This window comes from Chelon labrosus (assembly GCF_963514085.1).
Source record: "Chelon labrosus genome assembly, chromosome: 6".
NCBI lineage: Eukaryota > Metazoa > Chordata > Actinopteri > Mugiliformes > Mugilidae > Chelon > Chelon labrosus.
In genome coordinates, this window is record NC_140342.1 from 12,498,634 (window position 1) to 12,526,384 (window position 27,751).

General features: G+C 43.1%; 1 protein-coding gene across 2 annotated transcripts; it reads left to right on the forward strand.

Annotated features, from left to right (window-relative positions):
- Nucleotides 1-2,748: 2,748 nt before the first annotated feature.
- pax3a (paired box 3a) lies at nucleotides 2,749-19,515 on the forward strand. Of its 2 annotated transcripts, XM_084546651.1 has the most exons (9): nucleotides 2,749-3,438; nucleotides 3,951-4,186; nucleotides 4,545-4,674; nucleotides 4,883-5,032; nucleotides 13,531-13,730; nucleotides 14,316-14,481; nucleotides 14,648-14,868; nucleotides 18,044-18,307; nucleotides 19,337-19,515. In XM_084546651.1, the coding sequence occupies exons 1-9, from the start codon at nucleotides 3,354-3,356 to the stop codon at nucleotides 19,352-19,354; spliced, it is 1,470 nt and encodes a 489-aa protein (XP_084402777.1). In that variant the 5' UTR covers nucleotides 2,749-3,353; the 3' UTR covers nucleotides 19,355-19,515. The 2 variants fall into 2 exon arrangements, with proteins under 2 accessions (XP_084402777.1, XP_084402776.1); XM_084546650.1 differs by lacking the exons at nucleotides 2,749-3,438; nucleotides 3,951-4,186; nucleotides 4,545-4,674; nucleotides 19,337-19,515 and having other exon boundaries at nucleotides 4,885-5,032; nucleotides 14,651-14,868; nucleotides 18,044-18,644.
- Nucleotides 19,516-27,751: the final 8,236 nt, after the last annotated feature.

Genomic DNA, 27,751 nt, shown 5'->3' on the forward strand with positions numbered 1-27,751 from the left:
ACACGAATGAAAACAAAATCTGATGCAGTTTGAGTTTCCCCTGTTGCTACTAAGCTCTTTCCAGTGCTAACATAGAAGTGCGTGGAATGTGCTGCACTTAGGTTTAAGACGTAAATAATTGAAAATGCACTGTTTTCTGATAAAGGGAAAACATGTCGACTATATTTGAATTAATCGCGAAAGTGTTCACATTATTTAAAACTATCGCCTAATTTAGAAACTGTCCACACAATGTGACCAAGAGACGGGGTGGTGCATTGTTTCCAAAGCCAGGATAATTGTGAAACAAAAAAAGAAAAAGAAGCCTGACCAGGAGACTCAATTGCATCACTAGCATTACCTTATAGGACAGCTGCAGGATTCTCTGAGGGACAATAAAAAGTTAAACACATGCTGTTTTACAGGTGACTGTTGTTTTAAGACGCTCAAAGCCCTATTTAAAGCCAATGAATAATTCAACTTATCAAGGCAGCTATCACTCTATTTGTCAGTCAAGGTTAGCTTTATTTGTTCCCTCTATTCTTTTTCAGGGTATGAATTGAGATTTGCTCCTTACAGCTCATGCTCAGGCAGTGACGGTTTGACGTTTTGATTAGTTTTTGATGATCTAGATTTTATCTGATATTGTGGTAGTCATGAATAACGGGCAGTGTTGTAGAGAGAATATTAATCATCTAACTATGCAGTATATATAGGCCCTTATCGCTTGATCAAAACTCCCTATGGCTTATTGGGCTGACTTTATCTTCAGACATAGCAAACGACTGTGTTCCGTTAATGTGTATAATTCAGAAAAATACCCTCAAAAGCCCCTGTCTTATTCTCTGCGTACACGCCTATAAAATCCAACATGCTATTTCTTTCCGGGGCCATTTTGTTCTTTATTTTTGACGCGTTCTGCCCACCGCCACCACCACTGCACATTTCTGACTCAGCTTACCCCTCTTAATTGATTTGACACGGTATATCCAATATCCTTTTCATGATAGTCAAACTTTGGTATAATAACTTTCTATCCCCCACCTCATTCCTGCTTTTATGGACATATAATGTTTCCACATGTTCTGTGTCCACTGCATCATTTTTTTTTTTCTCCACACAAGGTCTTATAGAGGGAGTGAAACTATATTGAGCCACATGCTGTGAGATACTGCAATGGAGGGGACAGAAAAAAACAATATGAAGTTGGGATGTTTTATAATGAAACGGGGATTAAAAAAATATCATGTTATCATCTCAGGGCTGCATCAGTTGTTTTTTTTTTAAACTTCCTAGCAAACAATTTGTCTCACCAGTAGCAGCACCAAAAACAGCTGGCTTTGCTTATTCATATTTTCTTTTCACGCAGAAGGCACCATTCATTTAGCCCGTCATGTTGTGACAATAGTCTTTTCTGGATCATAGACAGTGGGGTTCCACAAGTATTGATCGCTGTCAGTGAATCACCCACCAGAATGTCAGTTCTGATGATGTTGTAGAGGTCACCATCAAGCAGTCATAGCTGAATGCGGAGCTGTGACGGCCTCGAAAAGAAAAGGACATGCGTGTTCCTGAGGGAAAGGGGGGAAAAAATGTACCGGTCTATTAAACACGCCTAATTATTAGAATTATCACAACTCTACGAGCTGCAGAAAAGTCAAGTGATCCCTCATGTGGTTCTGTGTGTCCATAATCGAGCATTTGCACGGATGTGTTACACTGCCGTGTGGCTCGGCCACGGGGCCGCGCAGGCACCTATTCTTGAATTAGTGCAACTACTAGATGAGCGTGCAGAGCTTTCTGCGTGGGATGCGCTGGAACTCGTGGAAAAATAAAATAGATCCCGAACTCCACACGCCATATCTGTCTGCTGACCTCTGTTGTCTGAGGCGTCTCTCCTTTCGTTGCGCTCAATGTTTCCATCTGCACATTTTTATAGATTTATTTTAAATAATAATAATAATAATATATCGCTACTTGCTTCGTTTTTAGTTTGTATTGCATTTTGATATAAATCTAGTATAAATTAATTACAAAAAGGAAAAAAAAAATACAAATTGCGATTTGTTCAATACTTCCAAATATTTTTACAGTGCGTTACTGAATACTGTCACAGCATGGGGACTCCACTGGGAACTGACCCCTGCAGTGATCTACTTTTACTGCTGTATATAGTGCACATTTCAATAGTAAAAACTCTAATAATAACAATACTACTACTACTACTACTACTACTAATAATAATAATAATCGTTATTATTTATTAAATAATAATGTTTATTTACTATTAAATAATAATTGTATTTGTCCAATAAAAGATATGTAACAAATCTATCAGCTTCTAAATAAATATTAATACCCTTAAAATGTAATGTTATTAAAAAAAATATATATATTTTTTAAAAAACAATCGAGAAATTAAGTTGCCTGTGTGTGTGGGTGTGTGTGTGTATGTTTGTGTGAGTTTGAACCTGTGAAGTATCAGTTTTGTCCCCTAAGATCAGACATATCTATTCATTCATTCATTAATTATCACTATTATTATTGTTATTATAGTTTTGAGTATTTTTTAATCAAAAATTACAACATTTGATAAACATTTTTTTCAACATTATTTAAATGCTCCTAGTTTTAAAAAAAAATAAATTTAATTGTAGTTTTTGGTTCACTGTCTGCCAATCAGTGTACCGGTTATCATAGTCTTCCTAATGAAGAGCATTCATATTATTATTTATATTACACTGTTGCCCATAAAGTTGGAATAATTTTCTTTTCAGACTCATTCCACTTTTTAATCCTATTCATCCAAATCCCATTGTCACAATCATTTCACGAGAAGAGGTAAAAAATATTTTATTCCAGCTTCATGGCTGTACAGTGTATTATAATGTGATCGTGTTTATCAAAACTTGTGCTCTTTGTGAGAAATGCACAGAAGCTTGTGACATGACAAGCTGACCTCGTGAGGTCAATCCAAACAGAGGAGGTCTCCTGCTGTCCAATCACAGAGCTCCTCCTGCCCCCGAACGTCCGGGTCTTTGACCAATCAGCGCCCGCACCGCGGAGTCAGAGGGGACAGCGAGCGCAGATAAAATGTTTGACTTCCATCCATCCTCTCAGAGCATCTTCTCAATCCCCGCAGGACTGTCAGAAACCTGTACTTTGATTTAAACTCAGCACATAGCGCCCAGCAACTCTTTACGAGGGATTCTCCTGTCGAGGCAACCTGTTGCTCGAGCAGAAGGAGACTGCGTCGAGACGGTAGAGAGAGAAAGAGAGAGAGAGAGCGAAGTAAACTTGCAAACAAAAGGGATTAAAAGCGACGAGCGGTGGCAGATTTATTCTCAGCGTTACCTGACACGCAGTCAGGAATCATGACAGCGCTCGCAGGAGGTTTACCGAGAATGATGAGACCAAGCCCTCACCAGAACTACCCAAGGGGAGGATACTCTCTGGAAGGTAAGGGTCTGCCACTAGTTGCTGCTCGCAATCTGAAGAAAAGTTTGAAACAAACATCAGCAAAGTTGATTTCTGAAAATCTCAAACATGCAAAAACACGTTTAAATGAGTAAAAACCGCGCTTGATGTTGTGCATTTTAAATTTTGAATGAAACAAAACAGTGACGCACAGTTATAAAACTGTAATATATATCTGTGTTTATATAACTAACTAATTATATGGTCTTATACACAGAAATATTTATGTCATTTTATTGTTTAGACTTTTACTATTTTTACTGGTTTCAGGTTTCTATTTCTTTCAAGCTGAATACGAACTGCAAAATGATAGATTTATTTACATAACTTGCTAGTAAAGTCTTTAATTTTTTAATTTAAAATGCACTGTAAGGGTTTTATCTGCTTCCATTAAATATGTCTTATTATGAGTTGCAGCTCAACACTGGAAAACACACTATTTTGACATGGCAAACAATAGTTCCACTCACTAAACTAAACCCCTTCGCCTCCAGTCTCCACTCCGCTGGGACAGGGCCGGGTCAACCAGCTCGGCGGCGTCTTCATAAACGGCAGACCTCTTCCCAACCACATCCGTCATAAAATCGTGGAGATGGCACATCACGGTATCCGGCCGTGCGTCATCTCGCGGCAGCTGCGGGTGTCCCACGGCTGCGTCTCCAAAATCCTGTGCCGGTACCAGGAGACCGGCTCCATCAGACCGGGGGCCATCGGAGGCAGCAAGCCCAAGGTGAGAGATGGCGTTTTAGTGAAATGTGCTGAGGGCCACATTCATCTCAGAATAGATTGAGGTTCATGAAAAAAAAATCTAATATTTTTTATTATATAAAACTTTAAAACATGACTTAAAATGAGTGTTAAAAAGCTGAGGTGAATTTTCTGTGGCTAATAAAAACCAAACAGTTGACTCAAAGTCGTTCAGACAAACGGGACCTTTGTGAAAAAGCTCATGTAAAACTGAAATATACTGGTTTCTCTAAAAGCAATATAACAATCTGAATTATGTGTTTCTTAGATCTTTAATTTAGCAAATTATAGCCTATTTAAAATCTTTAAAAAAAAACGACTTCTTCCTCTTCTCACCAAAGCAAACCGCCTGTCCAGAGGTGGACAAGAAAATCGAAGAGTACAAGAGAGAAAACCCGGGCATGTTCAGCTGGGAAATCAGAGACAAACTACTGAAAGACGGGATCTGCGACAGGAACACCGTCCCTTCAGGTGAGTCTGAAATTTTCAAACTACCAGGAAGGATGCAAAAATAATTGGCTAATACAAAAAACTATTGTACAACACAAAGTAGCTCAAATAAGCTTCTTAATGTCTTTTAAGGTATTTTATTAACTCTTCTTAATTATCTCCATTAAGCACATGTTTAATATCTTAAATAATTTTATTTAATAATAATTTATTTCCTGTTTTGTCTCAGTGAGCGCCATCAGTCGCGTCATGCGCTCCAAATTCGGCGGAGTTGGCGAGGATGAGGACGAGGAGGAGGAGGATGAGGTGGTGAAGAGGGCGATGGAGGAAAACGAACCACGGACAAAACACAGCATCGATGGCATTCTGGGAGACAGATGTAAGTCCAGCTTTTATGATGTGACCTAGCTGTGTTTATATTTACTGTGTCTGAAACGCTGGAAAGTGAAGAGAGGAAGAGAGGGCTGGCTGTGGAGTGGATGGCTTTAGTTGTTTTGTTTCTCGGTTGCGGATGTCTTGACTTTTGGATTGGTTGGTTTTCGTCGTCAATATATGGACAGATATTATTATTATTATTATTAGTTGAGGAGTAAAACTGGCTAATGAAATTCACCATAAAGTTTAAAATTTCACGTTTTTACGCATGCGCCTTCACCTAAAATATCTAGAGTTAACAAATATGCAAATACCTTTTTTTAAACCAAACATTTGTCTAATTTCCAAGCCTGAGAAACTTTTTTTTAACACTTAATCGGACACTTGAGGATGAACTTCAGGGGACAAAGCATGGAGAGTCTATTGAGCCCCACACCTCAGTTTGACGCGCACAAAAGCCAAACTCCAGTGAGCGGCTCAGTGGTGTACAAAAAGATGCCAGGGCCTTTCAAAATGGGGGAAAAGAAAGGAAGGAAAAAATGCGCTGACAAAAGGCCGGGAGAAGACATTATGAACCCGCAATGAGCGATGAATTATTCAGGGACACCAATAGGCCCAGTGCGACCTGGTTTATAGACTGCTCCAAAAAAGTGCCAGTTTGAGGGCTCTCCTCGCTGTTTACAGTTTGTCATGTAGAAAATGAAGACAGAAAGAAAAGCTGAGGCTTCGGGCAAAACACCTGTTGATTTACGACCTGTTGGAGTCTGGAGAGTGTTGCCGCAAAAGGAAAGGTTGCTGTTGGAGACATAATGCAGCCTATAGTTAATTATTGATGACCAGACCTCGAGAAACAGTGGTTTTGTTTTGTCCCGTCGTGTAAAGACGCGCTTTGATTCCGTGTATTCATTGTTTAACTTCTGCATGTTGGTCTGTTTGCAGATAAAGGTAATATAAATATTAAGTTTACGCATTTGGCTTCTGGTAAACGGCTTATGCTTGTTGCTCGAAAAGTGTTAAACTCAAGCCAGGCCACAGCAGAATTGAACGGTTCCGTTACTTTTGCGCACGGACCTTTCATCGCAGCTTTTTTGTCTTTGCGCAGCGAGCATGACGCCTTCAGCCAGTGAGCGCAAGGGAAACCCTTCTCTTCACTAGATTAAATCCAAACCCTTTATTTCTCCCCACTTTCATCTCAGACAAAGTCCGCCCCTTTCCTTTCCCCCCAGGGCGCGCACATTTAATGCAGTGTCTGTGGGCACTTCCCTCTCCCTCTGCCAGGCCAGACACATATTGATCATGCAGCGGAGTTCTTAAACTCGAAAAAACTCATTTCTGACGAGACAAATAGAGGCTTTAGCGCAGAGCAGATGATTCTGATTTTAAATGAGAGGAATAGTAAATTAGGATGCATCATTTTTTAATTTCATTCCTTTAATCTGATTTCTTTTATTGGTCATCTTCTTACATTTTTTCATTCACTAAGCTAAACTTTCAGGACTGTAATTTATTATTTGAACGTGAATAAGATTATTTTATAAATTTAATCAATGCATTTAGACTGCTCTGGCATTTTTTATTCATTTTTTTTTTTTTTTTTTTGAAAAAACAAATAACATTATCTACTTTGCATCAAATAGGTGACATCCTTCATGCAAACAGCTCCAAAGCACTTTTCCCCATTGATATACAGAACAGCACTATATCTTTCTTGTGTCTCTTTGTGGAAGTAGTTGTTGTTTTTCTCTTTTATAGCACTTCATTAGAATGTGAAAAGGGTGGTTTGGGGACTGAGAGAGTGTCTTCTGGCCAAATATTGATTAAGTAGGTGTTTGCAGAGGCTATTGTTGTGGCGGGGAGAGGGCCTGTTGCTCTCTGCCCCTTTCTCCTCTACCACTATTGTTGGCTTTCCTTAAGTGCTAAGATCAAAGCTGGCTCATTTAGATTTATTTGTCTGGGAAAAGGCACTGCTAAGGTTTGTGGGATAAAGTATACTGGGCAGGCCCATGTCTGCATGGCATAAGTAAGTGGCTTGAACGTTGTGGGAAGAGTTGTATTTGCTGGAGAGGAATCCGATGGTTAGTTGTTTACATTTTCTTTAACTGCTGTTTTAGTTAGAATTTACTCCGTTGTAATGAGTTTAAACAACATGCACGGCTGAGCAGCATTATTGTCAACAAGGTAAGAATATATTCAACTTATTGTTTTAATTTAAAAATTAAATTATCTCACAGCCCCCATAATTTTCCTCGGCCTGAGTAGGACTGAATTAATTGATAGCATCCTTTCCTCTGTTTATTACTGTTAGCTTTTAGCCTCATTTAACTAATTAAAGTAACCAAAGTCATGAAAGAGGAGTAGCCACTCTTGCGGGATCCATTTATGGCAGTGGGGGTGAAAGGCAGAGAGAAGTGGAAGAAAAAGAAAGCTCAGAAATACAAACAGTCAAAGGGATAACTTTTCTTTAAAGGGAATCCCGCGGTGCCAAAATGAATGAGCCCAGTTCTTTCAAATCTGCCATGGTGAACGCAGTCAACATGTAATAATTGGTTTCATTGAGGTGCATTCCAACAATCTGCTGCCATTCTCCTGCCTCTATTGTCCGGAGGCAGGCAAATAGCCAGAGGGACAGGAGGAATCAAGTGCTGACAAAACATGAAAGATTTAGCAGCTTTTGTCAAAGGAGCTGAGTAGGACTTTGTTTGTGTAAATAAACTGGGTTACTGGCTCCCTGTGATTTTGGCATGGGTTGAGAATGAGGGAAGAGAGCGGGGAGAGCTGAAAGATCATATTTGAGTTTACCAAAAAAATTTAAAGCAGTCAAAATGTGTGTGTATAAGGAGTTCATTTTTGCAACTACGACAGTGTAGCCGCCGCATCCAAGCCATCTAATCCAATTTACATTATTTCAAAACTGTTATTCTCACGTGACGTGTAACAATATACAAACAGATACGTTTCTCTCACACGCAGGGAGCAAAGTCATCTGATCAGCGTAACCGTAAACGGAGGCATAGATGTTGATTTTTGTAGAACTTGTGACCGGAGCTTTAGAGGAGACAGGAGGCCTCAATGCAACCAGAGGAATGTCTGCTACAGCCGCATTTCCATTTTCCTCTCGGGGCTGGATAATGGAGAAATTTATATGTGGGCCTCACTCCGTTTTCCTGTGTTAATGCTGCCCATAATGCTTGTTTATTCCTTGGACTGCTGGGAAAAGTTCACAAGACAGATAGATGGACAGATAGATATATAGACAGATACTTTCACAGTCTGTGTCGGCATGATTCTCAAGACTCTCTCTTTCTCCGAAAAAGAAAGAAAAAATCCACACCGGCTGATCTGCAACTGAATGCAGACTCTATGCTTCATTAAAGCCTCTTTCTCCGTTGGCACCCACATTGTGATCCTCCAATATTAATTCAAAGGACAATTAATGAATGCGGGCCAACTTTGAAGTAATGGGCCGGGGTCCTGCCCTGAGCCGGCCCCTCTGCGCTGATGTACTCTCCACATTCTCCCCACTAACCCCAAAGACACTGTGAAGTGACTGAAAGAGAAGCAGCGCGCAATAGAAGGTCAAGGAGAGGAGCCCCGGCAGAAAAAGAGCTCTCTATTTCCTTGGAAGTATTAGCCGAGCAAAACTCTGTGATGGGGAGGATAAAGGAGCGCGAAGAGAAAGGGGTCGGGGGCGAGGGGACTCTGCAAAGAGGAGCACAATGGGATAGTTAATTGAGTAAAGCCAGACAGCGTTGTCAATCACTTAACTTTGTTTAGCCTCAGTTTTTGTGGAGCTGTTTCGTCCAGCACATTGCACATTATGGACGCGCCAGCACAACTCTGTTGCTGTTTTGATTAATGTCTTTTTTCCTCTCAGAACAAAAAAAAATCTACTTTTTTTAAAAAGAAAATACAGAAATTCATTTAACGTATAAGACTTATGAAACATTTAGATGCAGCATGTTTTTTCCCAAAAACAAAAACCAAAGCAAAAAAATTGGGAAATCCTAAAAGCAACAAAAAAAGCAGCATTAATGAGTGTTTATAGGGTCAGAAAAGAAATTGTGGAATGTGGCGATGCGTTCGCTCTCTGCTGAGAGTCTGTGAAGTTTGGTTGCAGGGTCAGAGCTGAGGCCGTTTTCACTGCAGCGCTGTGCAGTCGCTGTGAAAAGGTCAGGGGCTAACCTAGGGTCACTTGACTGTTAAAACTATCAGGCCCCAGGAAAAGGGGGTTACCATAATGTTTGGGAGAAGATGTCAACTGAGCAACTGTTAACACGACGTCCCAACAAGGAATCAGTGTTGATTCATTTTGCAGTGCGCAGGCGTCCAGTGTGGCGGCTTGGTGTGGCTGTCTGTCTCTCCTAAACGAGGCAGGGCTGATGTGGGTCTCTGCTGGTTGGTCTCTGTTTGCCTGGAACGTGCGGCAGACTGGCCTGTTGCTGCGGCCCTGCATGGGTTCTGTGCAGCCGCTTTGTGCCTGCCCCGAGGGTGGACATGCCACCGTGAAACTGTCACCTAACCGCTCCACAGTGGAACTAAATAATAACCACCGCACACTGGGCGCAAATAATAGCCACGCAGGGCCATTTGTGGCCCTTTTTTTTGTCACCGCACCAATATAAGACAGAGATACATCTTTCAGCTTCATATCGCCGGCTATTTCTTTGTCCGTTAAGTGCCAACCTCCTGCGCTCATTCACTCCGTCCATCACATCATCATCTCCGTCTCTTTTTCCCCTCTATCTGCCCCCCCTCTTTCCCAGGCAGCTGCGGGTTCCTGGGGGCTCTTTAGCAAGTCAAGTGAGCAGCCCACTCACTCCCATTTCTCCCTTAACTGTTAACCCCAGCTGAGCCCATAAGCTGTCAGTTAACTATTCTTTCCCTCCAGTGCATCTGCTCGCTCTGGCTCTATGTGGCATGCCACTATTTTATTCAGTGGCCCGCTCACACTATGCTCCGTGGCCTGAAAGGGCCAGATCTACTTGCCTGGGCAAATAGCTAGTTCATTTGTCTCTTCTGCCCTTTGTTTTGTGTTGCGAACACATGTCACCAGCTCAATTACCTTCTCTATTAACAGCCCCTGGAGGAAGGGCTAGCCAGCCCCTACCAAGATGAGGTTATAAACTGCCCCATATGCTAGGCTTCGCTTTCTCTTTCTCTCTGTGGCCCTTCACGTCACTTCATTCCTTCTCTCTTCTCTTGATTACCCTGATATCTACTTCAGTTCTCTCGCACTCGCACTCTCTGTCACACTTGCCGCCACTTTTAATTTTTAAGTAAGAATTTCTATGCACGTGTGAGTGCAGACCTGGTTGTGTGCGCCTGTGCGTGTCTCTTCATATTAATGTCACATGAAGCGATGGGAGCGAGGTGAATGCTTGGCAAGAAGAGTCCTGGTGGAGGGAGGTAGCCTATGCAATAAACAAGAGCAGCCTTTATTCTTTCAGTTGGACTCCTCTCTTGTTTTTTGGCCCGTTAGAGAAACTCCTGCTGCAGGTGAAGCTAATGCAACTGGACGTTCCCCTGGTTCACATCTGTGACCCTCTGGAGTTTATCTTCCCTGCCTGTCAGTTTCCTCTCTCGATCAATAAATGGTTCAGTTTACCTCGGGTACTGAATGTGTAGCAGTTTCCTTTCCGTGCTGATGTCAGGGAGTGTGTATTATGTGTCTGCATGCACATCTGTAAATGCACTTGTTTAATGTTATTTATGAGTCTCCAAGCAGGAGCAAGGAACCTGTTGGATTCACTTGTTGAACGCTCTAAACGGCGCTAAGCACCATCCTATCTGTTCTGCTATCTAAACTAGCTTGTTATTAGTGTAATATCCGACATCTTACTTGAAACGGCTTTTTTTTGGTGGATAATTCTTCAGGAGCCTCAATTTCCGTTTGAGGGATAATAATCTATCTTTCTGTTAAGATTCTTGTCAGAGCCACGGCCAAACTGTGAGCGACGATGGACTATTTTCAGCTCCCCAGTGCTTTAGCTGCAGCGTAAAATTTGATTTGGGTGTTTAAGTGAGGAGGTCGAGTCCTTCCCTTTGTGTGTTTAGTATCCTCCACTGTCGTTTGTTGCAGTGAATGTGTGGGAACACGCCTGCTTCTGCAGCAGCGTGCCTTAAAATTGATCCACGGCGTCGTAAGAGGCTTGTTTGGAAATGTCAAAGATGCACGGAGAGAGAGAGAGAGAAGTGGGGTGAATGGATGAGATGGACGAGATAAGTCTTCAGTTTAAGAATGAACAGCATCCCCCATTTGTCCCCAGCATCTTCTTCAGGTGCCTTCAGCCTCCCATCTCCTCTCCATGTCAACCCTTCAACCCCCCATCCCCCAGCTTTGTGCCCCTCAGGCCATGGAGGGAGGGGATGAAGGGGTGCTCCCCTGCTGTGCCCCTCCGCAGCCCCCAGTGGCCCTTCTCTGGACCCCTTTGTGCCCCCACTTCTCCCTCCCACTCTTCATTCCCCCACTCAGCCCCTGGCTCTACAGACCCCCATCTTACCCTTCAGCCCCCCCACTCCCCTGCTGGGCAGGTGACAGGCCCCTGAATGCGGGCCCGGGCGTCCCTGATGGCTCCTACAGATGGAGCGTGGTAATCGGTCCAATAGAGCCCTGCCACAGGCTTTTCCCCGCTAAGATACAAAGGCTTGGCCACATCACTTCCCCAAAAAAAAAAGAGACAGCGAGCGAGAGAGGAAGAGAGAAAAAGAGAAAGAGCGAGCCAGAGGATGACAAAAGCAACACTGTCATTTGCCATTAAGGGAGAGTCTGTGACGGAGTGTTTTCTCTGTAGTTACTAATAATAAAAACAGGGAGGGGAAAAAGAGAGGGAAAGACAGAAATAAAGGGGGGACTGGAGGAGAGATCCACCCCCAGCCCTGTAGTTAACATGAGTTACAGTGCCAATGGGGAGCTTTCTCTTCCGAGGAGTTTTATGAGCTTCCCTCCCTCAAGAATCTTCTTTGCCTTCATTCATTCTCTTTTCTCTTTCTTTCTCTGTTCATTTGTCATTAAAGTAGTAGTGACGTTGCATACAACTTTGCCTGCAGCTTCTTCTTCTTCTAGTATTCTTATTTTGTGTCAAAAAGCTGATTAATGGAAGTCGTGCTTAAAAATCCAAGCAATGTTGATGCATTTATTTATTTATTTTTTATGTAGAGTTTTATTTTCATGGCTTTCTCTTTATGCCTAATGCCTCCAATTTCCCCGAGGCCACATCCTCACCTAAACAAACCACATCCCAAACCCACTGTGGATTTTCCAGGAACACCGGAGCTCCCAGCCAATCCTCAGTGAGCGTATTTGCCAGCGTGGCGCCCCTGGTTCAAATGTAATAAAGAGCTCTTCTCAGCATCAGAATCTTGTGCGCCGGCGGTCCTTAACGCAGCAGCGTTCCCAGAGGCCAAATCCGTGTGTAATGCCTGGTCAGACACACACTGGCAACCGGCGCAAACATTTCCTGCTTGGCTCCAGAGGCTCCAGAGGCAAGGGGAGATCCCCGAGCACCCCCGCCCCCCCACCCCTTCCATGTCTGACTTGGCACTTTTTAATTAAAGCTTTAAATCTGGAGGCCAGAATGAGAATGAGCAGTCCGGGGGAAACGGCCTCAGCCCTCTGCTGAAGCTCGTCTGCTGCTTACACCTGTCTCTCTTTTGCTTTTGAGTTCCTCATTTCTCCCCTCTCAGCGTAGGTGCTTACCGAGTGTCGAAAAGGTGCAGTGAACCCTCCTCATGAGGTTTAAGAGGTCCCTCTGGGGTGCATTAGCGAATGGATTCTAACTCTCCCTGGCTTGTGTCCGTCTGTGTTTTGACACATTGTCATAGACTACATTCAGAGAGTGAAAGCCTGTAGCCCAGACGTAGCAGATGCATGTTTGTGAGAGTGAGTGAGTGACTGAGAAAGAGATGGGGGGGGGATTGCACACATGTAATGGTGGACAAAGGCAGGCTGTCACGCTAGTTTGTGGAGCCTAATCATTGTTTAATAGATGGGTAACCTCCCCCAAAATGCAGAAATAGTCCTCTGTCTCTAGTCTCAAGTCTTCATTGATTCCCTTCTTCTGCTGAATTAGATCCCAATAGCTGTCTCCCAGTTACTCGCTCGCTCTCTCCTGCCCTCAACTGAACAAACAGATTAAGAAGCACCTGCAAAGGGCTGCCTGCCCCTTACTATGGGACCCTATCGGCACAGCACACAGCATGGCTAAGACCGGGAGAGACACAGTGTCCCAGGGAATAGATGCCCCAGAGGGATCTAGTCCTCTCTAATCCATGTTCAAGCAGCCTCTGGCTTTTGATCCCCTCAGGAACCGCTGAGGAGTTTAAGGGAGCAGGAGGACACAATCTAAAATGGCTCTGAGCGCACCATGTGTTGCACTCAGTATAATCTATTGTCTCGGCTCTTGCTATTGTGTACCGGCTTAGTATTTACTACAAAGTTTCACTCTGAGTTAGCCTGACTCCTCCGATCGCCGGACTAACAGTCTGTTTGTTTTGCAATGCCAGCCAGTCACTCCGACGAGGGCTCCGACGTGGACTCCGAGCCAGGCCTGCCTTTGAAGAGGAAGCAGCGCCGCAGTCGGACTACTTTCACGGCGGAGCAACTTGAGGAGCTGGAGCGGGCCTTCGAACGCACGCACTACCCCGACATCTATACGCGAGAGGAGCTGGCTCAGCGGGCCAAACTGACCGAGGCTCGAGTTCAGGTTAGAAACGCGCACACACACGCTCACAGGCCGAGTCTTGACAGCACAGCACAGCAATGTGTCAGTCAGTCATGAATATGTGTCATGTGGGTGTTAAATTGCCCTGGGATGTTGCCACACATTCCTTACAGCCATTAGGCATGTGTTTCCTCCAACAACCCTTGACCCCACGCCCGACCCTTCTCCGCACAGACGGACACAGATACACTGCTCCCACTGTGTAAAGACGTCTTCCTATTTTTGTCAAATGTTTCTGCAAAAGAAAAAAAAAAACGGCCGTGTCAAGATCCAAGTATAGATTCTTGATTTAGATAGTTTGCTAATATAGACTTCAACAGCCATAACAACCCTCGGGCAATATCTGAACCTAGTGACTTGCAGTAGCACACAAAGATGTAATGTCTGTGGTTTCACTGAACTCTCCAGATGTTAAGATCTCTATCAGTTCAGCTGCTTGTAAAAGGACAGAGAGGGCTCTCACACACAAATCCTTTGACATGGCACCAAGCACGCTCGCAGATATAGAAAACCATACAAGCACTGTGTGAGTGAAGTAAATGCTTCTAACACTTGTTCTTGTTTCAGGTGTGGTTCAGCAACAGAAGAGCCAGGTGGAGGAAGCAAGCAGGAGCCAATCAACTGATGGCGTTTAACCACCTCATCCCCGGTGGTTTCCCTCCTTCGGCAATGCCAGGCCTGCAGTCCTATCAGCTGTCTGACAGCCCCTACCCTCCCACTTCCATAGCTCAAGGTGGGCACACCTGCACACACCCAAATGCACATTATGCTTGAAAATGTTGGGACTGAGTGACGATTTTTGCAAATTTGATGACATGAAATTAATCTTAATAACACCAGTAAATGTTTTTTCATGATTTAAGAAGCATGGGTTTCAAAGTTTAATGTTTTATTCTCAGCAGCTTCTGAACAGCACAGTACAGTCCACCGACCGCAGCCTCTGCCTCCCACCTCCGTGCACCAGAGTGGGCTCAGCTCGTCAGGTTCCCAGGATGGAGGCTCTGCATACTGCCTGTCCTCTGGACGACACGGCTTCTCAGGATACTCGGACAGCTTTGTGTCCCCGGCAGGACACACCAATGCCGTCAACCCCACCATCAGCAACAGCCTCTCACCACAGGTCAGTCTATGCACACATTATTGAAATACACGTAGAAACATAATGTGTGCTTGAATGAACTTATCCCCACATCCAATTTGTCTCAAAAAAAAAACAAACAAACACATGCATCATGCCAGGAAAGAGGCTAGTAGTTCTTGAGATGCACCGTATGGTTGGATAATGAGACACACAAACACACACAGTGTGACCCAGGAGGTGTCAGCGCGGTGACAGTGATGAAACCTTGTTAGGCTAAAGAACACGGTAGCTTTTCATTTTTGTTTATTCTGATGGATAGTTTGATGAATTTCAAATGTGGCAAACGTCAGTCTTTGGAGGGGCAGAAAGGACCAGACCTGAGGAGGGATGTATGGATGTCGGATGATGACACAAATCAAAACTGAAAAGACAATTATGGACGATTACACAGTCATCAGTGTCCATCAGTGGCTCCCTACCAGCCCAGAAGATGGACTAACAGGCGTAAAACGAGCTTTTAACCGCCACAAAGGGTGGCCGGCCCACATGCAATGCATGCTGGGTACTAATTCCCATGAGAGAATATCTCAGACTCCTGTCAGGCACAGATAAAAAACTGCCTCGGGCAGGTTTGTTACTATGTGAATGCCTGAGGATGTATATATTGAGAAAAAGAAGAGCTTTGTTGTGGCTGCCAGGGTGCAAGTGGTTGGTGGCACCACTGTGGCTGAAGCTATAATTGAGTGCTTTGATATATGAGCTCTAGTTATAGACGAGAATTAGTTGTTTTCCTACTCAATAACAATCCACATATACTTTTAAAACATTTAGTTTTTATACTGGACAGATAAAAGTATGGAGAAACAGGGACAAATTGCACGTGGCAGACCTCGAGTGTCTTAGCCAAATGTGCTAACTCCTAATTTGTACTTCAGATAATTAGTTTGTTGAAGCATAACTGGTTTGCGAGCATGCTAGCAGCCGCCTTCCTGTGACTGAGCACATGGTTGTGGTGTGAGTTCACACACCCACAGGGTCACCAAGGGACTTTACCTCCAATAAAGAGGCCAAAGGTGCTGCGGCCTCGTGGAGGGTTTCAACATTAACCTCAGTGGGCCGCTCTGTACAGAACAGACATCTCATCTTGCAAATCGGACGGCGTGCCTCGAATGTTTTCTCAGTCTGGAATTGCAATCATGGAATGTTCCAGTGTCTTAATTGATTGGAATGAAGTAATCTATCCCCTCGTAACAAAGTGTGTAATTTATGCAAATGACTCACTTTGTTGGCTAATTTGTTTTAATTTATGTATTCATTGCAGCTGTTTGAATGTATATTGCGATACACTTTTCTCTATTTCAGATGAGGATAGAATTAATTTCCTGATTTTAACTTAATAAGGGAGAGGAAATGAGAATTGATTAAATTCTATGACATTGATAGCTAATACGCGAAGACCTCTTTGCACTTAGAAAACTTTACAGCGTCAGTTTTGTCAAACAGCTCGCTCAGTTTTGTATTAGGCCCTTCCAGGAATTATCTGGTTATCTGAACTTAAAATTTGTCTATAAAAGCTACTCTACCTACGACTCCGTATCCATCGGGAGATTCATTTAATTCAAATTAGAGCACCGTGGAGTTTTGATACGGATAACGTTTACTTTAGATAGGCGATATTCTAGCCCGAGCAGTCAGCTCTGCAGTGGGAGCAGCAGTCAGGCTGTTGGTTTCCCCGTCTCTGGCGTCTCGCTGCTGATCTGGTGCATACCAAAGCAATCCTTTCTCACCAAGGAAGCAAGCGGCCAGGATTTGCACCCCCCTGAGACCTAATCCCCGGAACAACCTCAAAACAGATACACCATCGGGAACTGCTGCTGTTTCAGTGGCAGACAGAAAGTGCATGAGCGCGTAGATCAGACGCAGGCCCGACACTTGCGAGCTAAGATTTGCACACACATGTAAACACGAGTAATGTTTACAGTTTGTTTTATTTCATAGTGACAGACTTTTTTTTTTAATATTCGCTCGAATTTTTTTTTGCAACTGCATAAATAAAAACAAATATTTGATATTTAATTCTAAAATTATCCAAATAATTTGTGTGCAAGAGACTTTTGTATTCCACACTGGCGCAGACACAGCTTCTCTGCAGTGAGAGTTATAATGGTTTGGTGGTAGGCCACATGATGTGTGAGGTCAGATCCCTCTGACAGACCCAGCTGTAAATTACATACATTAAAGGCACCTCAGGTCACCTCTGTATGTGTGCTTATGTGTGTGTGTGTGTGTGCCAGCTGGCTGTCAGATGGGAAAGCCCTTGTTTTTAAACCGCTCGGCGTTACTTATTCTTCACCTCTTCACTCGTTAGAGGGGGTTTAGTCTAGTTCTCGGCTTTAGCTTTATTTTCTCCTCCGTGGACTGTAACTGTCTCTTTCTCTCCATTTTTTTTTTTAGACATTTTCATGACTTCCCTTCTCACGCAAACCTTTGTGCAGCTGTTCACAATGTATCACCGATACCCTTACGCCCCTGACATCAGAGCAAAAAACGCTGGACTGCACATGCACGCACACACACCTACTGTTACATACGCGGCACCACACGTCGTGGCTCCCAGACATCCCATACACAAACACACCCAGCCCCTCGCTCTCCGTTCCCACGTACCCTTTGGCCCCCTTTACCCATGGCCTCACAGGGACACGGTGGTTTAGGGCATCAAAAGAAAGTGAGACGATAAAACAGAGACGTAACCCATCAGTGCACACAGATATTTGCTTACATTGTTCTTAAAACGCATGATTTATTTTTATTTTTTAATAAATTGTCCAGCATCTATTTTGTTCTATTTGCAACAAAAAGCTAAATGGGAGAATACGAAAGAAAAAAACAACAAAAACCACTGCCTTCCATAAATTTGACATGATAACTCTAACAGTGGCTGAAGGATTGAACTCTTTAACCACTGTCAGTTTCCCAGCCGGTCAAGGCGAGTAAAGAGAACCACATGTGCGAGGGAAGCCAGTAATAATGTATTTCTGACAGTGAACAAAGAGCTGGTTTACACTTTGGCCCACCTGAGTGGAGTGGAATATTACACAGTCATCTGTGGCAGCTAGAACCACAGATTTATGTAAAGAAATCTAACCGGTGGATCTCTTAAGATAAATTCATTTCATCTAATCAACCTGTTTTCCCCTGTGTCTCCCTTCAGGTGATGGGCCTGTTGAATCCAGGCGGCGTTCCCCATCAGTCCCAGAGCGACTTTGCCCTCTCCCCGCTGACCGGAGGCCTGGAGCCCACCGGCGGCATGGCTGCTAGCTGTCATGGCTCCCAGCGCCTTGAGGCTCTGCCAGGCCTGACCAGTATGCCCACGCTGCCCAGCACCCAGTCTTACTGCCCGCCCTCCTACGCCTCCCCAGCCTACGCCGTGGACCACCACCCCTCCTACCAGTACGGACAGTACAGTCAGAGCAAGGTACATATTTTCAACCTAAACGGTCTCGTCCCGCTGATTCGCCCTGACTTCCAAACTGGTGTTTTAAGAGAGGTTGTATCCTCCTATAACTCCCGATCTCGCTCCAAGATTCAGTTTAGATTTCCTAACTCGCAAGCCATGATAATTGCACCGGCCCCTCTGATGAGTGCACTTCTCAAATCACCCTTACATTTATGTTAGGCAGCGCCAGTGGCCAGGTCACCTCAGTTAACATTACCATCACTGGCCTGCCCGCGCGGCCGCATGCTTATCCCAACGCGCGCATTTTCACCCGCTGTCCCTTCATGACCCCGTGTGATGAGCTTGCCCATCGGTGTAACTCACCTAGCCATGTAATGACCCCGGTGTAACAAAGATAGCCGCCCAAATGAAAGGAGCCACTTCCCAAAGCGTGTTTGACAGGAGGGAGGGGAGCGCGCGGGTTCGGAGCGGTGCGCTGTTGGGGCTGATCTGAGGTACACTACCACATGTTGACTGGCCCATCAGTGGCAACATCTTGATGTCATTAATTTAGCCGGTCCTGGGAGAGACTCGCATGTAGCTTTTGGGGGTTTGGTGAAGTGTGTGTGTGCGCGTATGTGAGCGCGGCCGTGCTCATGTGTACAAGAGCAGGGTAAGGGGCTCTTTAACAGGGGGAGATTATGGCCCTTGGCAGGCCAGGATTAGAACCATGTGTCCCACTGGAGGTCAGATTTAGAGTTGTTATTGATCGGTGGAGCAGTGCCAGAGATCCAGGCTAAGGCTCGGTCTCAGGGAAGTTTCACCAACCATGCTAAGTTCAAAGACTGTCCGTAGATATTCCCAAAGCTCTCTGTTTATTAGGTTTTATTATTTAACCTCGGACCCCAGTTTCCATTCTCACCTGCTCCTCTTAAACACCTCCTTCTGTCGTCCCCGCTCCTTCCTGTCAGCGTCGCACCTCTCATTCAACTCCTCGTGCAGAAGATTTACAGTTACAAGTGAATGAGAAGCTCTAACCCTCTTTCTGTCTTCCTCTGTCCCCCTCAGGTGCCTTTCATTATATGAAGCCCCCCAAACACGGCCCGAACAAGAGGCTTGCCCGGCCACTCTGACATTCATCTTCGGAGAACACCACCACCCGCTGCCTTTGAAACTTCCCCAGCCCCGAGGACAGCAAGACAGGGGAAGGGGAAGGTGAAGAGGTTGAGGTGTTCTCCTATCAGCATGGAAGGGAACCACTCGGAGGTGTAACGACGGCGATGAAGGGGGCTGACTGGAATAATTAGGACCAAAGGCGCAGACTCTCCTGTTACCTGGCGCTGGCTCTGCTTGTGCGTCACGCTCCAAGACCCGAGCGCGGTTCCATGCTTCAAGAGGAAAGGAAGGGGGAGCGGGGAAATGGGGAGTAAATACATTCAAGACCTTCTATTTGATTTTTGTAATAAGTGGCAGAGATGCAAGGCGGACTTTGTAAGCCCCTGGTGCTTCTGTGGCTCGATAGGGGAGGGGCATATTTTCATGGCTGGAGCCTGGATGGTGATAATGTGTCTTCTAAGAGTTTCTTCATCACAGTGTCTTGATAATAATGTGTTAACTGTAAGTCGATGTGATTCTTGTGTAAGACATCGGAGGCAGAAGTTACGTGACTACAACGGGAGCGCCCAGCAAGAAGGCATGAACTGAAGCCACGTGGAGTCACGGTGAATCCGCTGCAACCCAAAGAAAGTGCAATACATTCATACCTCATGTAATGTAAACGAACACGGATCAAACGGCCCTGGCTATACCCTCAGACTCTCTCTCTCTCTGTCTTTTCCATGTCGTTAATGTTGGGTTGTATGCATCGATCAATCAGGGGAAATGAGCGATAGCAGACGTAGTCACGATGTCATTAAGCCAAAAGAATTCTCTGCCAGTGAATACATTATTCAGTTTGACAGTTAATTTTTCTACTGTTTTGTTTTTGGTCTTTTATTTTGTTTGTTTTTTTTGCATGTGTTTAATTAGTTTTCACCTGGAACTTGCAAATACCAGTTCTATGTCTTATTTATTTAGTGTCGTTCCAGTCTTTTCTGTACGTCCTGTATGAGGCGCTCCTCAACGTTTAAGTCTTACGCAGTGTTCATTATTCACGTTTTTTTTCCCCTTTGCATATTTTTCATTTACAGCAGCGTGAAATGAGTTTGTTGTAAGATGGTTTGTGTATAATATAGCACTATTTACTATTTATAATAAACTACATGAAAACTCACAAAGTTGTGACTCTGAATTGGTGTCCTTGGTACAGGGCTACCTGCACATGGAAAATAGTACAGCATAATAATGTATAAAGAGGGGTTCTGCATTTATCTCATGATTTTATTCCGTGCAGTGCGGAGAAAACTTTTAGAGAGAATATTTGGGCAGAAAACCAGGAAAGGAGAAGGAAAATGGGAAACAAAATCTGGCTGGCCTCCTTTTTATTTTTGGGTAAATCTGATTTATTTTATTTTATTATATTTCCTTTTTCTTTCTTATTTTTTTCTTGCTTTTCGTTTTCTTTTAATTTCTTTATACTTTCTCTTTCTTTTTGTTTTCCTTCCCTTTTATTGTCTTTAGTACGTTTTTCTTAATGTCTTATTTCTTTCATTTTTCTTCTGCAATTCTTTTACTTTCTGTCTTTCTTTAATTTTTCTCTCCTTTTTCTTAATTTTCTCTTCCTTCTTTTTCCCTCTTTCATTCTTATGTTTTTCTTCTCTTTCTTTCCCTTACTTTTGTTATCCTTTCTATTCTAGCTTTACCTTCATTCTTTCTTTCTTCTTTTTCAATTAGTATTTTATTTTTCATTTTCTCTTCCTCTATTTTTTTTTCTTTCTTTTCTTTTTCGCCTTTTTCTTTCTTTCTTTCTTTCTTTGTTTGTTTCTTTCTTTCTTTCTTTCTTTCTTTCTACTCGCTGGCTGCTGTGTGCACCTCACACACACTGTTGCAGCACTAAATCATAAATATATCCCCTTTCATAAACACTCCTTTGGACAAATTCCTGCTCCCTGGTGGCTCCTTCACACTCCTTAATGACTAAAGCAGAGCTGCTGTAAATTATATAAGCACAGCAGCACGCAGACACACCGGGACATCACTCACCGACATGGCTGCGCAGGGTTCAGACGGCCAAACTGAAACGAAAACACTGTTCACCCCGTTGCTAGACCCCTCAAAAGGTTACACATATCGCCAGTGCATTTTTATCATTCCGCTTTTTTTCCCCCTCTGTCTCTTGTGGAGATTTAAGGATCAGGTAGGCAGCTGCTCATGTCATTCATGATTAAAATGAGCATGTATGCACCGGCGAGAAAACACGCTTGTTTTTGTGTTTTGACATGGATTTAATAATTCTTTTCATTTGTGTTTTAGCGTGTTTGTTTGTGCTCAGTTTGTGTGTCCTGCGCGATAAGATCAAGGCAAGATCACATTTCACTATTTTCCTTCCTCTTGACAAACTTTTCTTTTTTCCTTTTTTTTTTTTTTTTTTTTAACAAGTGCTCAACTTGTAAGACACAGCGACTGAAAAAGCCAAAGGGTTGCTTTGGAGCGGAGTGTCAGTCAAGCAGCAACACACTGGAGACAACTTAACCTCTGACCCCAACACTCTTTGAAATGAGTAGACTACTTGACCGGAGCTGACAACAATCCAAGTGTCTCTGCCGCTTCCAACCCCCAAATTGAAAGTGAAGGAAGGAGTACAAAAGGATGGGCTGGAAAAAAAGTTTTGGATAGGAAAAAAAAAAAAAAAGAGTTAAAAGGGAAGCTTTGGGGCAGAATACACTGGGAAAAAAGCAATCTTAGGCTCATCCATTTTCATTTATGATCAAAATGTTTGCACAAATTGACCTCAAAAGATGGGTATAGCTTTTTTTGATATTTTGGCTGCAACATGACAGGAAAGAAGTGGGCTTTATCTCTGAAATACCACCTTATCAAGTCTCTTGAAGAGTGGGCGGGTGGCTCACAGCATGCCTTTCCTAAAGCGGTGACCGCCTGCTTCTGACTTTTGCAGTTTGTTGTCCTTTTTCCAGTTGCCTGTCTCTCTGCTCCACCTGCGTTTTCTTATGTTTTTTATTTTTTATTTTGACTGCACGATTCCTCGCTGCTGATTTTGATATGGAGAGCATGAACCGAACCCTCCTGCTTTCTTTTCTCGCCAGTTGCCAGCAGATTCTTGAAGACACAGATAGCAACGCCAGCGGGCACCAAGTCCACAGGACCATTCCCAGCACCACAGCGAGCCCCCTGTCCGGCACCAGCACAGCGTCTGCCATCTCCAAATCCAGGGAGACTTACGACAATGCTTACTTCTACATCCTGTTTGTGATGGTTTTCTACTCCTTCCTCGCCATGACGCTCTTTAAGTGCTTCACAAGCAGCGACGAGGAGAAAAAGGATCCTTACGAGGAGTTCATAAGCACCGGGCAGACGTCAACACAAACATTCAACGCGGGCCACATGGCAGAGAAGTTTTACTTTGAAGAGGAGAGCAGCCTGTGAGCCACAGGCTTTCTAAGGAGGAGGGGGAGGAGGGGGTATGGATGCATATGGGGGGATGTTTTGACAGTCACCAAGCCAGAAAAAAACGTCAGTGCAGGCTACTCAGGCAAGACCTGCTAGTGATTTTGAGAAAACCTGTAGCAAGTTTTTTTTTTCTTTCCCCCAGCCTTTTTACCCCATTCCATCTGACAATCAGAAATCTCACGCAAGCAGGCCGGTCGGCAGGCAGGCAGGAGGAGACAGCTGCCTCTGATGATCTGAGAGAAGGGTGGAAACATGGAGAAGTGTGGGTCAATGGCAGGCCGGAATCTCCTCCTGTGAGGCCCAATCAGGATCAATAACACCGGGGCCTTCGACATGCACACACACACCACAGGGAGCCAGGGAAACCTCAACAGATTGGTGGTGTGGACGGCAACAGACACTGTGTGTGTGTGTATTAACCCATTTAAGAACAATAATACATAATTTTACTGCGTAAGAAAATCACTGCAAGCTTTTATATTAAACTTTGAATATTTTGGATAAGATAAGAAACACTGTAATTTCAGATGAGCAATAAACTGATTATCTATTGTCAACAGTAGCCATATATATGCCCATGTTTTGAGCGTTTCTGAATAAGATCCCACTCTCAAATTGGTTCTAATTAGAGCCAAACCTTCTTGCAATAGCCAAGACCGAGCAACATTCCTTTGCCATTACATTGTAACTGATCTTTGGAGACTCGACGCACGGCTACAGGGCCGCTCCAACCTCTGGGTGACCCCACATGATCTAAGTTTACAAAGATGTGGCGAAACGTGAACCCGAGACTCACTCTGTAGAATTAACTCCAATTGCGCAGCGGGATTGCGGAGAGGATCTTGAAGAGAACACGCGCTTCTGATTTGCACCACACACCGCAATCGCTACCTTAGCGCGGACGGGGAGGACGCCTCAGATTAGCAGCCGAACTGGTACACGGGCAGATGGACGGACAAACAAACATGTATCAAAGAAAACGAAAGAGGCATTGCTGCAGAGTGTGTCTTTGAGCAATTAAATTTTTGAGGTCAGAGGTGGGTCTGGACTGACAATGCTGGTCTAATTTGAACTCTCCGCTCCTAGAGGATATGCCGGTCCCTGAGGCCACGAGGACCTGTTTCCTCTTCGGCCCTCATAATTGAATTTTTGTCTCATCCTCCTCCCATGAAGTGCTGGGGTCACCACGTGTGCACCCTACCTACCCAAACACAGCCTTCATGTTTCGAGCAAGTCTACCACAACAGGCTCTTTAACTCTCACCAGACAGTGCTTAATATCTTGGTTTAAGTCATTTTGTCATATCCAAGCTCAAAATACAGTTATGCTCACACTCACAGTAGCTGTAGCCAAATGGCAAGAGCCTTCACAGCTCTATTGGAGAAAGGTCTGCACCAGGGATATAAACACAGAAGTAGTCCAGGCATGAGAATATTGATAACAGTTTTGTTTTTGTCACTGATACTGTCACTGTGTTATGCACATTAGAATATTTACAGCTACTTCATCATTAGATTAAACTTCTAAAATAAAAATAAGTTACAATAAAATTTGTTACCTCATTACTGCATCTTGATCTGAACTTGTGAAGGTACTGGATCCTGGACATTGGTGGGGAATCTGGGGATATGCTGCCATCTGTTGGTAAAGATGGGATATTAAATAGAGAATTGTATTGCGCAACACGGAAAACAGAGGTGCAACAGTAATAAAAATGGGTTTAAATGTTTTTGTCCATCTTTCAATAACATCAAGGAGGTGTCTCAACATCAACAAGCCTGTATGAGCTTACATGAAGGGAGAGAAGACAACGAGACAATCTAAATCCACAGAATATACACATTTTGCACAACTGTAGTGGAAGTTCTTCAAGCTTGCTTGGAACAGCCCTCTTGCCAAATGCATTTAACACCTTTGTGAGTGTACAAGAATTGGTGCTTATCACATTAGATCTTTGGTTTTATTTAGATTGTTCTATTACTGCAGTAACAGAAGCTTAGATGACCACTAGTATTCCACAATAATAGCACAATGACAATAAAATGCCTCATGTAACTATCTCAGTCAGAACAGATTGGCCTGATCAGAGGAAATTTTCAGTCAGATGTAGAGGGGAGGTGTTACTAATCCCTTGGGATGAGTTTCTTGGTATTGCAATACGAAGTGAATGAAACCGTACTGAATGTTGGCACTGCCATTGAAAACATGGCTCGAGCTTGGTGCTCTTCTTCTATTAGAATAAATTGTAGTCAGTTTTGTGAAAAGCTATATTTCCAGCAGATTCCATTATGTCAAAGGTAATTATATACAGATTCATGTTTTGGAGGTGTAAACACATCATTTTATTAAGTGTCCATGTAAACACACAACATAAACTACCATAATGATAAAGCTGCATAGTGTTAGCAACACTAGTGAGAAAGTTAGATAGCGTCAGATAGCGTTATATACAACAGTGATATATATGTTAACTAGCACAGTGCTAGCTAGCCAAGGTAATAAAGCACCTAGCATAGTGATAACTATTGGTTAGCATAGTGTTAGCTAGCATAGTGATAAAGCTAATAGATAGTGTTAACTACCACAGAGATAAAGATATTAGTTAGCATAGTGTTAACTACAACAGTGATATATTAGTTAACTAGCACAGTGCTAGTTAGCATAGCGATAAAGCTATTAGTTGTCACAGCATTAACTACCATAATGATAAAGCTGTTAACTAGCATAGTGATAGTTATTGGTTGACATAGTGTTAACTAGCATACTGTTAGCTAGCATAGTGATAAAGCTATTAGACAGCAGAGTGTTAACTACCATAGTGATAAAACTTAATAGTGTTCGCAACCAGGGTGGAAAAGTTGTTAACTTGCAAAGTGTTAGCTATCACAGTGATAAAGCTATTAATTAGCATGGTGTAAGCTACCACAGTGACCAAGTTGTTAGCTAGCATAGTGTTAACAACTATGTGATATCAATCAATCAATCAATCAATCAATCAATCAATCAATCAGTCTTTATTTATAAAGCACTTTAAAAACAACACAGTTGGCCAAAGTGCTGTTCACAGACATGTGAATATATAAAACACATAGACGAATTAGAAACAAGAATAAAATCATAAAACAATCAAACAATAAAAACAATAAGAACCAACATCTCAAATTGAGTTAAAAGCCAAAGAGAAAAAATGTGTTAAGCTTAAAATCTCAAAGTGATGCAGAGAAAGAAATGGTTTCACTTTGGACAGTTGTCTCGATTGAAAATAACTGCACTTAATCACTGATTTAACCTGTGCATCAAATTTGAGATCGCTGTCAAGTCTTACACCAAGGTTAGTTGCTGTCTGTGTCAAATGTTGATTTAAAGGCCCCAGATCAGCATGTACCTTGGAGGCATCACTAGGTCCAAACAGGATGACCTCAGTCTTTTTATCGTTTAATTGTGAAAAATTTATGGCCAGCCATGCCTTGATTTCTGAAAAGCACTCTAGCATTTGGTTTGCAGAGTAATCATCTATTTAATTAAGGGGCACATAAATTTGACAGTCGTCAGCGTAAAAATGAAATGCAATGCTATTTTTTTCTGGAGAATTGATCCAAGAAGATGCAAGTAGAGGGAAAACAGAAGTGGGCCAAATATAGAGCCTTGCGGCACTATACTGACAGGTCCAACAGGACCAAAACAACACACTGACCAGTGTGACTAAAAGAACATCATTAAAAACTCTCAACAGTGCTGACTCAGTACTGTGATGGGTTTTAAACCCAGACTGGAACATCTCGAGATGTCGTGTTCATCCAAGAAAGACTTCAACTGGCAATAAACAATTTTCACCAGAATCTTAGAGAGGAAATGGAGTTTGGAGATTATGCTAAAATTTGAAAGTACAAATGAGTCTAAGCCAGGCTTTTTAATCAGCGGTGTCACCACAGCATGTTTAAAACTCGCAGGAACAATCTCGTTTGCTAAGCTGCCATTTATTATATTGAGCACATATGGTGTTAAGGTGGAAGAATAAACCTCTTTATCTGTTTGCTAGCATAGTGTTAACAACCATAGTGATACACCTGTTAGTTAGCACAGTATTAGCTAACAAAGTGTGCTGTTTTATGTATCATGACTGACAGACACCCACCATTAACCTTTTTTACAAGGTCATAATGTCATACACTTCCGTGCAGTAGGTGGCAGCATGCACATTTAACATTGGTTGGTTGTCCGACAGTACGACAAAGGAAGAAGAAAGATTCAACCCCACAGTAGCCTATACCAAGTAATTTTGAACTAAAGTTTTGACAGCGTCGACTCTTTCCTGGTCATCTAACATGCGACTTGATGGTAGTTATCGCTGGAAAGATGACACGATTAATTTTGTCAACGATGGGGGCAAGATGACGGATGACCGCTGCAAACAGGTGAGTCAATGCATCCTCTATTCACCGTTGTCTCTTTTTTTGCGGTCTGGTTTCTTTCTGGCGAGTTGTATTATGAAATAAACTTGGTGAGCCACCTTCTTTGGAGTCTGAAGCTGTTATATAGTTGATGATGGTCATATTCTGTGCTGTGCCTCGTTTGTCTGCTGCTGTCACAGACACGGTTCACTAAAGGTCTGTGAATAATTAGCCAACAAGTTTTTCTTTTTTTCTTTTTCTTTTTTTTGCATATCTGGAAGTGTTGTGAAGGTCTCTGTGAAGGTTGTGTTGCAGGTCTGCATATTGTTTTTGTTGTGTGCTACAAAATGTAGTCTACTCTTACACGTTTTATACATTCATTTATATTAACTTAAATTTGAAAAAAAGATAACTGCATTTTTATAGCTTGGCTTCCACGTCACCTGATCCACCGTCTAAAAACTTATCCAAACTCTACTGGAGGAAAAAAATAAATAAAAAAATCATATTTATTATTACTTTCCTT